Source organism: Schistocerca gregaria, chromosome 2 (assembly GCF_023897955.1).
Source record: "Schistocerca gregaria isolate iqSchGreg1 chromosome 2, iqSchGreg1.2, whole genome shotgun sequence".
Taxonomy (NCBI): Eukaryota; Metazoa; Arthropoda; class Insecta; order Orthoptera; family Acrididae; genus Schistocerca; species Schistocerca gregaria.
Window position 1 is genome coordinate 1,033,280,174 of NC_064921.1, and position 19,022 is coordinate 1,033,299,195.

Genomic DNA, 19,022 nt, shown 5'->3' on the forward strand with positions numbered 1-19,022 from the left:
GAGCTTTGGAGGACTTACGGTCAAATAAGAAAGAAGGGATAGATAACATTCCATCAGAATTTCTAAAATCATTAGGGGAAGTGGCAACAAAACGACTATTCACGTTGGTGTGTAGAATATATGAGTCTGGCGACATACCATCTGACTTTCGGAAAAGCATCATCCACACAATTCCGAAGACGGCAAGAGCTGACAAGTGCGAGAATTATCGCACAATCAGCGTAACAGCTCATGCATCGAAGCTGCTTACAAGAATAATATACAGAAGAATGGAAAAGAAAATTGAGAATGCGCTAGGTGGCGATCAGTTTGGCTTTAGAAAAAGTAAAGGCACGAGAGAGGCAATTCTGACGTTACGGCTAATAATGGAAGCAAGGCTAAAGAAAAATCAAGACACGTTCATAGGATTTGTCGACCTGGAAAAAGCGTTCGACAATATAAAATGGTGCAAGCTGATCAAGATTCTGAAAAAAGTAGGGGTAAGCTATAGGGAGAGACAGGTCATATACAATATGTACAACAACCAAGAGGGAATAATAAGAGTGGACGATCAAGAACGAAGTGCTCGTATTAAGAAGGACGTAAGACAAGGCTGTAGCCTTTGGCCCCTACTCTTCAATCTGTACATCGAGGAAGCAATGATGGAAATAAAAGAAAGGTTCAGGAGTGGAATTAAAATACAAGGTGAAAGGATATCAATGGTACGATTCGCTGATGACATTGCTATCCTGACTGAAAGTGAAGAAGAATTAAATGATCTGCTGAACGGAATGAACAGCCTAATGAGTACACAGTATGGTTTGAGAGTAAATCGGAGAAAGACGAAGGTAATGAGAAGTAGTAGAAATGAGAACAGCGAGAAACGTAATATCAGGATTGATGGTCACGAAGTCAATGAAGTTAAGGAATTCTGCTACCTAGGCAGTAAAATAACCAATGACGGACGGATCAAGGAGGACATCAAAAGCAGACTCGCTATGGCAAAAAAGGCATTTCTGGCCAAGAGAAGTCTACTAATATCAAATACCGGCCTTAATTTGAGGAAGAAAGTTCTGAGGATGTACGTCTGGAGTACAGCATTGTATGGTAGTGAAACATGGACTGTGGGAAAACCGGAACAGAAGAGAATCGAAGCATTTGAGATGTGGTGCTATAGACGAATGTTGAAAATTAGGTGGACTGGTAAGGTAAGGAATGAGGAGGTTCTACGCAGAATCGGAGAGGAAAGGAATATGTGGAAAACACTGATAAGGAGAAGGGACAGGATGATAGGACATCTGCTAAGACATGAGGGAATGACTTCAATGGTACTAGAGGGAGGTGTAGAGGGCAAAAACTGTAGAGGAAGACAGAGATTGGAATACGTCAAGCAAATAATTGAGGACGTAGGTTGCAAGTGCTACTCTGAGATAAGAGGTTAGCACAGGAAAGGAATTCGTGGCGGGCCGCATCAAACCAGTCAGTAGACTGATAAAAAAAAAAGACTGCTGATAACACTTTGGAAGCTACGAGTGATTCTTTTCGCTGATATCTTTTGATATTTTACAACCACCCTCCATAATGCTCGACGTCGCAGCCTATGTCGTTAACCTATAATTGTAGCAGCTTCCAATTCTGCTGGTGAGGAAGTTGTGATTATCTAACACCGCGTTTCTCAATCTTTTTCTTTTCCTTTGGTACACACCAAACTAATTTTCCGGCGTTTGCAACACTCCTACGCGTGATGTTTTCATTTTTAATAGGCCCAAGAAAGGCAAACATATAAACTACATACGAAATATTTTTTTAAAATATGGAACAACGATGAGATACAAATTTTAGATATTTATTACAGTTTTATTTATGTTCTAGACACCTTATCTGTAGAAGATTAGGTGACATTAAAAATCTCGCGACATACATGACATATAAGTGCGACACACAAATGTGTCGCTACACACCAGTTGAGAAACGCTGTTGTAGCATATGGCTCGCAATAGAAGCGAAGCTCATAGCGTTAAGTTCCTTACTGCTAAGACTTGCTCTTATTTCAAATTCTCTTTAGTGCCCAACGGAGTGGTGACAGGTCCATCAGTTGTGTGAGTTATGCTCTGCGGCCCCCATGGTACGACTAGAAAGGAGTAGATGTGTGTAAGCACTGGATTACATTCCCCCTTTCTTTCTATTCTTCAAGGACAACATTCACGCATCACAGTCAATGAATTATAACAATTTTTACATTGCACCACGCGATCAGTTGGAAATATGTTCTCTCATTCACAAATGCCTTTATCTCGTTGGGTATTTGGTTAGAGTCATTTTAAGTGACCACAGCCAGTACTTCATTATGACTTGATGTGTTACCGGACTTTTAGTTTGCTGATGGTTCAATAAAGACGTACCCTGTTAACGCTAATTAGGGACTGTCAAATGAAAACGAGACATATGAAAAAGAAACAGTCGCCATAACTATTAACACATTTATCCAACTGTGGGACAAAACGGTCTGTGCCTTTATGGAAAAATGTTTACTGTTATCTTGAAAATCGTGATTGTATCCAGGCATGCACCTCTTCGTCCGAACCAAACCCACGGCCACGAACGTCTTTCTTCAAGGCCCTAAAAAGTAGGAAACAGCATGGAGAGAGATTGGGACATTGACTACGTTTGAAATAATACACAGTTTACTTATTTTTTCCATCTATCTTGTTTTGATTTGTCTGTGCCTTATACCATATGCGATCAAGGGATCTAAGAATAAACAGTGTCGTCACGGTTAATCTACATTCAACAGATATACTGCGCAAACAGTAATGATCGAAAGATGACTGCTGTTACACAGAAAGGTACCATACAGATTTTGTCAACTGAATAAAAGTTTTTAAAAAAAGCTGTATTAGTTGGTTCTAATTGAAGTGTAGCTACTCATGGCGATCCAAAGAGGCCGAAACGCGATAGATATCCTAATGCGTTAATGCGAAACCGATTTGCGCTGGAGAAAAGTTCCAATTTCGGCCAACAGGCGCAAATCTGGTGCCGTCATCTGACAACCACAGCATGAGTGAACAACCTGGCCATCGAGAAGAGAGATCTTGCGCTGTTAGTGAAACCGTTCTGTGCTACATTGAAAGAGTACCGATAAGTGAAACGAATGAGGAGAAACCCTAGGTCATCAAATGCTTTAAATACGATGACAATGAATTTCGAAAACACGGGTAGCTTGGTGAGGCATCTGGAAGAGGAAGGCTTCCTACCTGGGTGGATGTTATTGACAAGATCAATGTTGCTGTAATTGACAACGCACCGCATCCCCGCGGTAGCGCTAGTGCTCTTGTAGTGTCACGAGTGTCATCCGTCCCATGGTCAAGAGTAGGGAAACATCTGCGGTCTGCACTACACAGGCATCTCAACAAAATCCAGGCGGTTGATTACATGTGGCCAAGTTCTGTGGAGGGACGACGCACATTTTACATTACAGGGTTCAGTGAATACACTGAAATGACGCTTTGGGGTATTGTTAATCCACATATTGTCAGGGGCAGCCGTTACACTCCCAGTATGTACAGTACTGGCCATTAAAATTGCCGCACCAAGAAGAAATGCAGATGAGAAACGGGAATTCACTGGACAAATATAGTATACTAGAATTGAAATGTGATTACATTTTCACGCAATTTGGTTCCATAGAACCTGAGAAATCAGTACCCAGAACCACCTCTGGCCGTAATAACGGCCTTGATACGCATGGGCATTGAGTCAAACAGAGCTTGGATGGCGTATACAGGTACAGCTGCCCATGCAGCTTCAACACTATACCACAGTTCATCAAGAGTAGTGACTGGCGTATTGTAACGAGCCAGTTGCTCCGCTACCATTGACCAGACGTTTTCAATTGGTGATACATCTGGAGAATGTGCTACCCAGGGCAGTAGTCCAGAAAGGCCCGTACAGGACCTGCAACATGCGGTGGTGCATTATCGTACTGAAATGTAGGGTTTCGCAGGGATCGGATGAAGGGTAGAGCCAAGGAGTGTAACACATCTAAATTGTAACGTCCACTGTTCAAAGTGCCGTCAATGCGAACAAGAGCTGACCGAGAAGTGTAACCAATGGCACCCCATACCACCACGCCCGGTGATACGCCAGTATAGCAATGGCGAATACACGCTTCCAATGTGCGTTCATCGCGATGTAACCAAACACGCATGTGACCATCATGATGCTGTAAACAGAACCTGGATTCATCCGGAAAAATGACGTTCTGCCTTTCGTGCACCCAGGTTCTTCGTTGAGTACACAATAGCAAGCGATCTTGTCTGTGATGCAGCGTCAAGGGTAACCGCAGCCACAGTCTCCGAACTCATAGTCCATGCTGCTGAAAAACGTCGTCGAACTGTTCGTGTAGATGGTTGTTGTCTTGGAAACGTCCCCACCTGTTGACTCAGGGATCGAGACGTTGTTGCACGATCAGTTACAGCCATGCGGATAAGATGCCTGTCATCTCAACTGCTAGTGATACGAGGCCTTTGGAATCCAGCACGGCGTTCCGTATTACCCTTTTGAACCCACTGATTCCATATTTTGTTAACAGTCATTGGATCTCGACCAACGGGAGCAGCAATGTCGCGATACCATAAACCGCAATCGCGATAGGCTACAATCCGACCTTTATCAAAGTCGGAAACGTGATGGTACGCATTTCTCCTCCTTACACGAAGCATGAAAACAACTTTTCACCAGGCAACGCCGGTCCACTGCTGTTTGTGTATGAGAAATCGGTTGAAAACTTTCCTCATGTCAGCAAGTTTTAGGTGTCGCCACCGGCGCCAACCTTGTGTAAGTGCTCCGAAAAGCTAATCATTTGCATATGACAGCATCTTCTCCCTGTCGGTTAAATTTCTCGTCTGTGCAATTCATCTTCGTGGTGTAGCAATTTTAATTTCCAGTAGTGTAGCTTTGTGGTGTGGATACACGAGCACCTTTATTTTCGGTCCGTTCTTCTCTAAAGAGAACACACCAAGAGGGTGTGTTAGCTGTACTGTGATGTCTGCACGTCATCGCCACCTCCTTGTACACCACGTGATTTCTGGTTTGGAAACCACTGTCTTCGAACAAGATGAGGCAACACCTCAGGTCGCATCTCCAGTGAAAGAAAGGCTTACTGCAACCTTCCACAAACATATTACCTCCTGAGGTCTTCCAGATGTATGGTCTGCAAGATAAGCTGATCTGAAACTATCTGACTTTTGGCTCCGGGGATATGTGAAACAACTCGTTTACGAGTGTCGCGTTCGGCCTCTACCTGATCTGAAATCCATTATAAAGGAACACGTTGCTCTGATTCCACTGAAGCTGCTGCGAGTAGCAGTTGGACTCGGATGCAGCATCTGATCAACGTCTCCGGCTCTTATATTGAAGAAACTGCGTAAGCAGCGGCTAAAATAAAATCAACATAAAGCCATTCTCACTTCTTTGACCTTTTCTGCCCACGCCCCTTTCCTGATCCATTACAAGTGAAAGCATTTCTGAACCCCATGCTTGCATTCAGAGCGCCATATCAATTTTTCCAGCGTAAATCGATTCCGCATTTACGAATTAATCTACCGAGTTTTTCTGTCATACAATTATTACAGCCCACACCGGACTTCTGTGGACTTAATCTATAGCCATGCAGTACTAAGACACGGAGCTGATCTGATAACTGAGAAGTTTCCGGCAATGAAGTGCTCCGTGCGTAGTGTGCCGCAGTGAGTGTCCACCGAGTGACAAGTGCAGAGGACTCCGTGTACCAGTGTGTGAGCGCCCAGCTGCCTAGCCGCAAGCCGGCCACTTACCTGTCGCGTAGCGGGGCGGTGCGAGGGCGCTGCGGGGGCGGCGTGCTGCGGCTGCGGCTGGAGGTGGGCGGCGCCGGGTCTCCTGCCGCCCTGCAGGCCGCGCGTAGGCGACGCCGGCGTCGCGGGCGCCGTGCTGTGCGTCGGCGAGCTGCTGTAACAGGTCAACACTGCGTCATCCAGAACTACCCGACTTCACCAGTACCTCAACAGCCTACATAAAAGTACTGACAATTGATTGCGCTCAACCACAGCTATAGCGAGAAGTGGCAGCGACTAGTTGATACTATGAATTAGGGTCCATTCCCCCATCCCAACCCTCCACTATAGTGTTTGGGAGCTCACTTTAGAACTATTAATAAAGTAAATAAATTATCTAAATGCGTTTGTGATTAGTGCGGATTTATTTTAGAAGAAATCCGTCGAGATAGCTCAATATATTATTTTTACGACTTTTCGGCTACCGCCATCATCAGATCAAAACTGTTGTTGTTGTCTTCAGTCCTGAGACTGGTTTGATGCAGCTCTCCATGCTACTCTATCCTGTGCAAGCTGCTTCATCTCCCAGTACCTACTGCAACCTACATCCTTCTGAATCTGCTTAGTGTACTCATCTCTCGGTCTCCCTCTACGATTTTTACCCTCCACGCTGCCCTCCAACGCTAAATATGTGATCCCTTGATGCCTTAAAACATGTCCTACCAACCGATCCCATCTTGTAGTCAAGTTGTGCCACAAACTTCTCTTCTCCCCAATCCTATTCAATACCTACTCATTAGTTACGTGATCTATCCACCTTATCTTCAGTATTCTTCTGTAGCACCACATTTCGAAAGCTTCTATTCTCTTCTTGTCCAAACTAGTTATCGTCCATGTTTCACTTCCATACATGGCTACACTCCAAACAAATACTTTCAGAAATGACTTCCTGACACTTAAATCTATACTCGATGTTAACAAATTTCTCTTCTTCAGAAACGCTTTCCTTCCCATTGCCAGTCTGCATTTTATATCCTCTCTACTTCGACCATCATCAGTTATTTTACTTCCTAAATAGCAAAACTCCTTTACTACTTTAAGTGTCTCATTTCCTAATCTAATTCCCTCAGCATCACCCGATTTAATTTGACTACATTTCATTATCCTCGTTTTCCTTTTGTTGATGTTCATCTTATATCCTCCTTTCAAGACACTGTCCATTCCATTCAACTGCTCTTTCAAGTCCTTTGCCGTCTCTGACAGAATTACAATGTCATCGGCGAACCTCAAAGTTTTTACTTCGTCTCCATGAATTTTAATACCTACTCCAAATTTTTCTTTTGTTTCCTTTACTGCTTGCTCAATATACAGATTGAATAACATCGGGGAGAGGCTACAACCCTGTCTCACTCCTTTCCCAACCACTGCTTCCCTTTCATGCCCCTCGACTCTTATGACTGCCATCTGGTTTCTGTACAAATTGTAAATAGCCTTTCGCTCCCTGTATTTTACCCCTGTCACCTTTAGAATTTGAAAAAGAGTATTCCAGTCAACATTGTCAAAAGCTTTCTCTAAGTCTACAAATGCTAGAAACGTAGGTTTGCCTTTTCTTAATCTTTCTTCTAAGATAAGTCGTAAGGTCAGTATTGCCTCACGTGTTCCAACATTTCGACGGAATCCAAACTGATCCTCCCCGAGGTCCGCATCTACCAGTTTTTCCATTCGTCTGTAAAGAATTCGCGTTAGTATTTTGCAGCTGTGACTTATTAAACTGATAGTTCGGTAATTTTCACATCTGTCAGCACCTACCTTCTTTGGGATTGGAATTATTATATTCTTCTTGAAGTCTGAGGGTATTTCGCCTGTCTCATACATCTTGCTCACCAGCCGGTAGAGTTTTGTCATGACTGGTTCTCCCAAGGCCGTCAGTAGTTCTAATGGGATGTTGTCTACTCCGGGGGCCTTCTTTCGACTCAGGTCTTTCAGTGCTCTGTCAAACTCTTCACGCAGTATCGTATCTCCCATTTCGTCTTCATCTACATCCTCTTCCATTTCCATAATATTGTCCTCAAGTACATCACCCTTGTATAAACCTTCTATATACTCCTTCCACCTTTCTGCCTTCCCTTCTTTGCTTAGTACTGGGTTGCCATCTGAGCTCTTGATATTCATACACGTGGTTCTCTTCTCTCCAAAGGTCTCTTTAATTTTCCTGTAGGCAGTATCTATCTTACCACTAGTGAGATAAGCTTCTACATCCTTACATTTGTCCTCTAGCCATCCCTGTTTAGCCATTTTGCACTTCCTGTCGATCTCATTTTTTAAACGTTTGTATTCCTTTTTGCCTGCTTCATTTACTGCATTTTTATATTTTCTCCTTTCATCAATTAAATTCAATATTTCTTCCGTTACCCAAGGATTTCTAGCAGCCCTCATCTTTTTACCTACTTTATCCTCTGCTGCCTTCACTACTTCATCCCTCAGAGCTACCCATTCTTCTTCTACTGTATTTCTTTCCCCTATTCCTGTCAATTGTTCCCTTATGCTCTCCCTGAAACTCTGTACAACCTCTGGTTCTTTCAGTTTATCCAGGTCCCATCTCCTTAATTTCCCACATTTATGCAGTTTCTTCAGTTTTAATCTACAGGTCATAACCAATAGATTGTGGTCCGAGTCCACATCTGCCCCTGGAAATGTCTTACAACTTAAAACCTGGTTCCTAAATCTGTGTCTTACCATTATATAATCTATTTGATACCTTTTAGTATCTCCAGGGTTCTTCCACGTATACAACCTTCTTTCATTATTCTTAAACCAAGTGTTAGCTATGATTAAGTTGTGCTCTGTGCAAAATTCTACTAGGCGGCTTCCTCTTTCATTTCTTAGCCCCAGTCCATATTCACCTACTATGTTTCCTTCTCTCCCTTATCCTACACACGAATTCCAGTCACCCATTACTATTAAATTTTCGTCTCCCTTCACTATCTGAACAATTTGTTTTATTTCATCGTACATTTCTTCAATTTCTTCATCATCTGCAGAGCTAGTTGGCATATAAACTTGTACTACTGTAGTAGGTGTGGGCTTCGTATTTATCTTGGCCACAATAATGCGTTCACTATGCTGTTTGTAGTAGCTTACCCGCACTCCTATTTTGCTATTCATTATTAAACCTACTCCTGCATTACCCCTATTTGATTTTGTGTTTATAACCCTGTAGTCACCTGACCAGAAGTCTTGTTCCTCCTGCCACCGAACTTCACTAATTCCCACTATATCTAACTTTAACCTATCCATTTCCCTTTTTAAATTTTCTAACCTCTGAACTCAAAAAACAAATTTCATTGTCAGTAACAGTATAACCTGTACCCAAGAGGGCGTCAACTGCCAACTTAGGTACAAGGTCAATCGCAACTGACAAGGAACTTGTTTTATGGTTCAAATGGCTCTGAGCACTATGGGACTTGGCTTCTGAGGCCATCAGTCCCCTAGAACTTAAAACTGCTTACACCTAACTAACCTAAGGATATCACACACATTTATGCCCGAGGCAGGATTCGAACCTGCGACCGTGTTGGACACGCGGTTCCAGACTGAAGCGCCTAGAACCGCACGGCCACACCGGCCGGCGAACTTGTTTCACGAGTTCAGAGTTTTGATCCGATGATGGAAGTAGACAAAATGTCTGCAACTGAAACGTAACGACATATGAAAATATATTAAGCTATCTTGACGACTTTATTCCAAAAGAACAGTGTTGCCGAAATGGATGTGTCAGATTTCGAATCACGATTCAGCACGAGTTTTAAATCATCATACATTATACGCACGACACATACCAGTAAGGCCGTAAGTATGAAACATTCGGTTAACGTTAATATTGTGTCCCGAAACGGACTGAGCAAAGAATGCCTTAAGATGGTTTCTGTCGTCAGATGCGACGATACTTACCTGTCTGCTGCGTCGAGTAGCATCTCTGTGTAAGCTAAAGGGAACCATCCATTGGTCTGGGTACGCAGGTTCTCGCCAAACTGCCAACCCTTAATGCGTTCACCTGCAAAAAGTTGAAAAGAACAATTAGTTTTGATTGAGATAAAGCGAGCGAGAGGAATATTGAAGGAATTATCCTGACATTTGTCTTCAATGTTGGAATTAGGGAAAACTACACTCCTGGAAATTGAAATAAGAACACCGTGAATTCATTGTCCCAGGAAGGGGAAACTTTATTGACACATTCCTGGGGTCAGATATATCACATGATCACACTGACAGAACCACAGGCACATAGACACAGGCAACAGAGCACGCACAATGTCGGCACTAGTACAGTGTATATCCACCTTTCGCAGTTATGCAGGCTGCTATTCTCCCATGGAGACGATCGTAGAGATGCTGGATGTAGTCCTGTGGAACGGCTTGCCATGCCATTTCCACCTGGCGCCTCAGTTGGACCAGCGTTCGTGCTGGACGTGCAGACCGCGTGAGACGACGCTTTATCCAGTCCCAAACATGCTCAATGGGGGACAGATCCGGAGATCTTGCTGGCCAGGGTAGTTGACTTACACCTTCTAGAGCACGTTGGGTGGCACGGGATACATGCGGACGTGCATTGTCCTGTTGGAACAGCAAGTTCCCTTGCCGGTCTAGGAATGGTAGAACGTTTGGCTCGATGACGGTTTGGATGTACCGTGCACTATTCAGTGTCCCCTCGACGATCACCAGAGTTGTACGGCCAGTGTAGGAGATCGCTCCCCACACCATGATGCCGAGTGTTGGCCCTGTGTGCCTCGGTCGTATGCAGTCCTGATTGTGGCGCTCACCTGCACGGCGCCAAACACGCATACGACCATCATTGGCACCAAGGCAGAAGCGACTCTCATCGCTGAAGACGACACGTCTCCATTCGTCCCTCCATTCACGCCTGTCGCGACACCACTGGAGGTGGGCTGGACGATATTGGGGCGTGAGCGGAAGACGGCCTAACGGTGTGCGGGACCGTAGCCCAGCTTCATGGAGACGGTTGCGAATGGTCCTCGCCGATACCCCAGGAGCAACAGTGTCCCTAATTTGCTCGGAAGTGGCGATGCGGTCCCCTACGGCACTGCGTAGGATCCTACGGTCTTGGCGTGCATCCGTGCGTCGCTGCTGTCCGGTCCCAGGTCGACGGGCACGTGCACCTTCCGCCGACCACTGGCGACAACATCGATGTACTGTGGAGACCTCACGCCCCACGTGTTGAGCAATTCGGCGGTACGTCCACCCAGCCTCCCGCATGCCCACTATACGCCCTCGCTCAAAGTCCGTCAACTGCACATACGGTTCACGTCCACGCTGTCGCGGCATGCTACCAGTGTTAAAGACTGCGATGGAGCTCCGTATGCCACGGCAAACTGGCTGACACTGACGGCGGCGGTGCACAAATGCTGCGCAGCTAGCGCCATTCGACGGCCAACACCGCGGTTCCTGGTGCGTCCGCTGTGCCGTGCGTGTGATCATTGCTTGTACAGCCCTCTCGCAGTGTCCGGAGCAAGTATGGTGGGTCTGACACACCGGTGTCAATGTGTTCTTTTTTCCATTTCCAGGAGTGTACTTTAAAATGAGGAGACAGGGATCCAAAAGCCGCCAATTCTGAATGCGAGACGAGGACACAATGCACTAAAACAACTGGCTTAGTCCCAGTGAAACAGGTATGCTTTTCTGCACTACTGGCGTGGCAAACACAATGAACTCTCTTGTAACGTGTAACTGAAGCATAACTTTCCGTTGAAGTGAAATACAAAATGTGGGAAGCCAAGAGATGATGGAACTGACGGCAAGGTTGTGCGAGGTACAGGTCATTCACGATGATGGACTACGTATTATGACGCAGTCACAGAACTAGATTCCTTATGTGAAAACACGCAGTTATTCAGTGGATTCTGTGGTAGCTCGCCTGTTATTAGTCCTGAATATCGCTAATTTTATTGTTCAGATTGTTCTGGCTGTTGCTCTCACCTAAAACGGTAACAGAAGAAGAGTAAAATATTAAGTGGCCATGAAAAATACAAAATGAAATGCCATTAAGAAAAATGGGTTCGTGACGAACAGTCTAGGAAACCTGTATCAGAATGAAGGTAATTGACTGAGAAATGTACATACATTAGTTAAATTGGCACTGGAAGGGGCATTGGCGGGACAAATAGAGGAAAACAGAGAATAAAATCGATTATGGGATACAATGGGTACAGACGTTACACACACTCGAGAAGATAAAAAATGTTGTTCAGGTGATCCTTTTCTCCGATAGTAAAGACGTGGAATTTGTAAACAGTGCTCTACGGCAACTGTTAATTGTAAGAAGAGCGTCCGCATCTCGTGATCGTGTGGTAGCGTTCTCGCTTCCCACACTCGGGTTCCCGGGTTCGATTCACGTCGGGGTCAGGGATTTTCTCTGCCTCGTGATGACTGGGTGTTGTGTGCTATCCTTAGGTTAGTTAGGTTTATGTAGTTCTAAGTTCTAGGGGACTGATGACCATAGATGTTACGTCCCATAGTGCTCAGAGCCATTTGAACCATTTTTTTTTCTTTTCTTTCTAAGAAGAGGCGTGTGCAAACGTTGTAAACGCTTAGGCTGGCAACACACAGTATTCGACGACTCCGACCTAGGGAGGAGCATTGTCGCCTTCAGGCAATGTATTCTTTTCTTTAGCAATGCAAATTACCTGGGCCACTGTTTATTATTGGTCTTGTAGCAATAGTGTTAAATGTATCTATATATGCGTACTGTTATTGACCCACATAATAATGTTTATATTTTCTAGGCCCAAATACTAAAATTTACTTAGCAGTATAATTTTAAAGAGAATATTGTGTTATTTTCTTAACAAATATTATGCAAAATTTATATTATTTAAGAAAAATGATTGAGTTCAGTTGAAACATCTCACAAATATGCCTGTTGTGTAGTATTGTAAGATACTCAAAATTTCATCAGAAGTCAACCAGTGATCTAAAATTGAATTAATTCTGATAGCATCGTTCAATAAACACTCAAGAGAAAAGATCTGCATACCATTTTTAGAAAAATGTAGCAGCTGTGTATTCATCATTTATGTATTAGTTTATGTCTATATGTGTGTATGGGCCATATATGTGAAGACAGTAGGGGTGCAGACTCTTTTCCTTGGTTATTCTAGATTTTTCATAACCCAGAAGCACACAGGGTATTTCCGTAAATGTGAGTGATCTGGTGATTACCTAGAGTCACAGTGAAGAACGTGATGAATATCACACGAACGAAAAATACTACTGGCCATTAAAATTACTACACCACGAAGATGACGCGCTACGGACGCGAAATTTAGCAGACATTAAGAAGATGCTGTGATAGGCAAATAATTAGCTTTTCAGAGCACGTACACAAGGTTGGCGCCGGTGGCGACACCTAAAACGTGCTGACATAAGGAAAGTTTCCAACAGATTTCTCATACACAAACAGCAGTTGACCGGCCTTACCTGGTGAAACGTTGTTGTGGTGCCTCGTGTAAGGAGGAGAAATGCGTATCATCACGTTTCCGACTTTGATAAAGGTCGGATTGTAGCCTACCGCGATTGCGGTTTATCGTGTTGCGACATTGCTGCTCGCGTTGGTCGAGATCCAGTAACTGTTAGCAGAATATGGAATATATGGGTTCAGGAGGGTAATACGGAACGCCGTGCTCGATCCCAATGGTCTCGTATCACTAGCAGTTGAGATGACAGGCATCTTATCCGCACGGCTGTAACGGATCGTGCAGCCACGTCTCGATCCCTGAGTGAACAGATGGGGACGTTTGCAAGACAACAACCATCTGCACGAACAGTTCGACGACGTTTTGCAGCAGTATGGACTATCAGCTCGGAGAACATGGCTGCGGTTGCCCTTGACGCAGCATCACAGACGAGCGCCTGCGATGGTGTACTCAAGGACGAACCTGGGTGCATGAATGGCAAAACGTCATTTTTTCGTATGAATCCAGGTCCTGTTTAAATTATCATGATGGTCGTATCCGTATTTGGTTACATCGCAATGAACGCACTTTGGAAGCGTGTATTCGTCATTGCTGTACTGGCGTATCACCCGGCGTGGTGGTATGGGGTGCCATTGGTTACACTTCTCGGTCACCCCTTGTTCGCATTGACGGCACTTTGAACAGTGGACGTTACATTTTAGATGTATTACGCCCCTTGGCTCTACCCTTCATCCAATCCCTGCGAAACCCTACATTTCAGTAGGATAATGCACGACCGCATGTTGCAGGTCCTCCTGTACGGGCCTTTCTGGACTGCTGCCTTGGCTAGCACATAATCCAGATCTCTCGCCAATTGAAAACTTCTGGTCAATGGCGGCCGAGCAACTGGCTCGTCACAATACGCCAGTCACTACTCTTGATGAACTGTGGTATTGTGTTGAAGCTGCATGGGCAGCTGTACCTGTATACGCCATCCAAGCTCTGTTTGACTCAATGCCCAGGCGTATCAAGGCCGTTACTGCGGCCAGAGATGGTTGTTCTGGGTACTGATTTCAAAGGATCTATGCACCCAAATTGCGTGGAAATGTAATCACATGTCAGTTGTAGTATAATATATTTGTCCAATGGATACCCGTTTATCATCTGCATTTCTTCTTGGTGTAGCAATTTTAATGGCCAGTAGTGTATATATGAGTGTGTGGGGCATGCATGTGAAGACAGTAAGGCTGCAGACTAAATTCCTTGGTTATTTTAGATTTTTCATAGCCCAGAACCATACGAGTATTTTCGTAAATGTGAGTAATCTGTTGATTACTTAGTGTCACAGTAAAGTGCGTAACAAATATTACAGGAACAGAATAGATTCAACAACTTTCTCATGAAGTAGTTAATGCAGATAGTCAATTAGTAATTAAAATTTTGGGATCAATTATTGCGATTTCTTTATTCATGGATATGATTATCACAATTTTACCTTTCCACAGCAAAGAATTACAGGTAACAGAAAGTATGTAACCTAACAGAAATGATTTATAAGGTGCATTGTTTTGTACACTAATTATGGTGTGTTTTGAAAAAGAGTAATTTACTTTCAGTCCGATTGCTAAAATAACCATCACTACACGATAACTGTCTGAGTTTTTGTAAAATGCCGGCCTCGGTGACCGAGCGGTTCTAGGCGCTTCAGTCCAGAACCGCGCGACTGTTACGGTCGCTGGTTCGAATCCTGCCTCGGGCATTTATGTGTGAGATGTCTTTAGGTTCGTTAGGTTTAAGTAGTTCTAAGTTCTAGGGGACTGATGACATCAGATGTTAAGTCCCATAGTGCTCAGAGCCATTTGAACCTTTTTTTTAAAAAAAAAAACCATCTTGCACAACACTTATATCGAGAGTTGAGTGGGGGTGTTAGAATGTAAAAATCGGTAGAGGAGGATGGGGAGAAGGAAGAAACGCCGAATTTTTCATGGCTGATGAGTAACTTTCGATTACGTCAATCACTATATCTCAGTCGGATGGTGCTGGGTAGTCCCATCGACACTGTCCTGGCGGTCACGATTTCTATATCGTGTTTCAGTAACTGGGAAGACAGAAAACTCACGATCTGACAGTCGAAGGCCACTGCAGTGCCTGTCCGACTCACCCATGAGCGCGATGACGTCGCCCTCGAGGAAGCTGAGCTGGTTGTCTCCGCTGGACAGGTAGGCGTACATGGCGCGCGCCAGCGGCGCGTCTCCGTTCTCCGATGCTACGGCCAGCGACTTGGGCCGCGGCTCGGGCTCCGGCGAGGACGCCGTGACGTCACGGCGGTCGTAGCGGGCGGACACTGTGTCAGCACAACAGCAAGTATCTCAGTAAGCGCAGCAAGTAGCCTCGCCCCGAAGAAAGCGGTACGGGGGGAGTCGTGCAACACGATACGTGCCTTAACTTTTATGAACGGTTCGAGATATCGAAACAAGTTTTTGTGAAAACTATAGTACGCATAAAAGCATTTCATTTTATTCTAGCACTCGTAACCTTCACTCTGGTATCAACCGAAATGTTAAAACCCGAATGTTTCTTTAATGACACGATTTACTTTTTTGTAACGGCAATCGAAAGCTTTGGAAAAACGAGTACAATGTTAATATTCGCTTTAAAACTTATGCAAAAGTATCTGGGGAACATGCTAAAATTGATAGGCAAGGTGGTGGGAATCTGTTATTGTGATATAAACACAAGCAACTATTATCTTTCATGCCACGTTCCACCGTATCAAACATTTCGGCAGTTATCTCGTGCCCAGAAAAGCTGTTGTCTTAAACATAAGGACGGACACACGTTTCAATATAGTTTTTCTAGGGCCTTTTTCATACGGTATTCACATTGTGCCGGCACTAACAGGACTTTTAATGGAGTTTCTGTTAAAACTAGAAGTAATGGAATGCAGGCTGCAAAATGACTGCCCCAAATTTAAAGTTTCTTCAAAGTTGGCTGCGTAACTAACAACGGCAGTCTCAATAAAGCTAATATATTTGTTAAATCGCAATGAATACAGCTTAATTCATGTGTTTCAATGCGAATTACCGAAGTCCATTAACTATCACATAGACGCACAGCCCAAGAAAAAGAGTGAAATTGTCACTTTTGACATAACGTACAAACTATAAGAGTTCAGTAATCACTTAGATGCAAATTAGCAACGCTTGTTCATGGCGAGAGCTGCATGGTCGGTCGATGGCACCCCGATGATCACGGTTTGGCTATTTGCTACACTCGCAGGCAACCGTTGAAATGCGGCTGTAACCTGAGCGGGATCTGTAATCCGAACTGCTGCCTTGGGGACACTCAGCCTCCTAAATACTGGCTGGCCGGAAGATTATATGTCCCACTCTGTTTACCGACACGTGATTCGCGTATGGAAATAGTGAGGCAAGTATGGTGCGGCCTGCGTCGACGTTAGCGCACCCAGTCCGAGTGGAGTCTTTCGCAAGCCGCAATGTAAACGTGTTGTTATTCTGACGTTGACATTTGCCGAGTAAGTAACCCATCAGAGACAGAGAGAGAGAGAGGGGGGGGGGGTTGATACACCCGATGATACAGCACTCGCAGTGACACCATCATTACTCGATTGTTTTGCAAAACTCCTGTTTGGAGACACTTAGGAGGTAAGGTACTAAACGAATACGCCTGAAGAATGGCGCTCAGAGACGTCATGACCTGTTCAGCTTGTGGAGACAGTATACAAAAATAAATCTGAATTAAATCAGTAGTTCAGATGCATACCCGAACCATGTGAGATGCGCGCTGCTCAGATTCCGGATAGCTCTACCACAGCTAGCGAAATCTCCTCAAGATTATCGAACTGCACCAAATTGCAGTGCAGTCAGCTCTGGATTCGTCCGACGTTTCGTCAAAAAATACCCAAAAATCTACTTTCTCTTGCCCAAATTCCAACAAACGACTCCAGGCTACGGCCAATGTGACAGATGAGAAATGTAAGAAAACTGAATAAACCTCGTGGGAAAGACAGGAAATTTCCCACTTCTTGCATAAAACACCCACATTTTATTGTCACAAGGTTGGCACTGGGTTAATGCCGAGTTATACTTATTGGTCACCCCGTGTGCACTATTTACTTATGTGGAATAACACAATGACATTGGATAAACAAAATTATTGGAGCGAAACGGATCAGTTGATGCCACTCTAGTGAGGTTGCACTGCAGAGTCGGGGTCTTTGAAATAAGGAAATATGTTGTGCACAGATTATCCCAAGGGAATGGCAAGGTAAACGTGGCACTCATTGTCCAGCACGTAGGCGGACACCAGCCACGTTCACACAAAGCCAGTGGAGCGGGAAACAGGCTGGCTTCTGTGAAGGTTGCTCAATGCCCAGGGAGATGTTCTCGTGCTAACGGTATTCACAGGCTGCCTTCTGCCGACGAAGGAAACCCAAACCCATACCTGAACTGCCAGGAGGCGCAAAGCTTCCTCTCTAAGTATACATTACCAGTGCCCACAAAGACAACAGCGAAACAGTGATTGAAAAAGAATCGACAGTGCACAGTGACATGTGACATCAATGTCACAGTGGACCAGGGTTTCCCACACTTTTTCTCTAAAGAAACACGTTTAGAATCCTGGTACTTCGACGGAACACCTTGTTTATTCTGAAAGTTAACTGCTGCTATTCGTCTTAGTTGTACTCTTACAATCCAGATGCCACATTGTGTCTTAATGTACATAAGTCAGCTTTTAAGCCGACAGTAGCCTTACGTTTCTGAGCCACTACACTTCGCGTATAATATTCACACATGACATACTACAGTGCTCCAGTCTTAAGTCACGGCTTGTAATTAATTGTCTTTGTAACATAAATGTGTCTTAAGACACGAGCCGTTTAGCTTTATTCAGTCTACTTTATCAGCGTGTGATGTAACGAGGTCCATTAAGTCTTCCGAATAAGACCGTCAAAATCTAAGTGCTGGGTTCCAATAAACCTTTATTTGCAAGTGAGTGGTTACTTTTTTCAAACTCTCCAAGCTAATAGAATTAATAAAATTTTATAAACTGAGAAACTTCTTTTATTCAATGATTACTTCAGTTTTAAATCATAAATAATCATACAAATATGACAAGGAAAAAAACGCTGTTTTTAATAGTTCTTTGTATAGCACTAATTCACTTCCCGCGGAGCACGAGCGTTGCGAGTAATACAGGTTGGGAAATTCAGGTATGATTTTCTTTTTAGTAATTTAATTGAAAGCTTTGTTGCTTTGGTAAAAGTAAAATTGGTTCTTTTTGTCGTGACAGAATAAATTACTATTAATCACACCAGATTTGTCAGAGAACAGCAGCAACATGTGTAATTGATCCAGCTTTAAGAAATTCTATTACCTTTTAGCGGAAAATTCGTGCGGTACCCTCCGACGTTAGAAAAGTCGTGGTGTTCCGTTCGGAGCAGGAGGCGGCTGTCCTTTCTCATTCGCGGTATCGAAAATTACTAAAAAATGAACAGAAATTTTTTCGGAGGAAGATCGTGCGGAGAAAACAGACGGAAGTTACATGAAAGAAACCTAAGGGACCAACTAATTGGATTTGTACGAACATATAAACGGAACTGAAAGAACTTGGAATAAATACTATAACGATGTCGTCACGATAGCCTCCTGTTCCGACAGAACACACGCTGGATCATAAGCTGCATAAATCTTTCAAACAGAAAAGATTATCACAAGTATAATTAATGAAAATGAGGTTGAGA

General features: G+C 44.0%; 1 protein-coding gene across 2 annotated transcripts in view; it reads right to left on the minus strand.

Moving 5' to 3' along the window:
* Positions 1 to 19,022, minus strand: part of LOC126335554 (brain-specific angiogenesis inhibitor 1-associated protein 2-like) — a 521,250-nt gene that overhangs the window by 44,286 nt on the left and 457,942 nt on the right. The window contains exons 9-11 of one of the 2 annotated variants that reach the window (XM_049998957.1): positions 15,420 to 15,602; positions 9,741 to 9,843; positions 5,814 to 5,961 (exon numbers count right to left, since the gene is read on the minus strand). In XM_049998957.1, the coding sequence (XP_049854914.1) occupies positions 5,814 to 5,961; positions 9,741 to 9,843; positions 15,420 to 15,602 (434 nt within the window). Of the gene's footprint in view, positions 1 to 5,813; positions 5,965 to 9,740; positions 9,844 to 15,419; positions 15,603 to 19,022 lie in introns of both variants that reach the window. The other variant, XM_049998956.1, reaches the window with a different exon arrangement.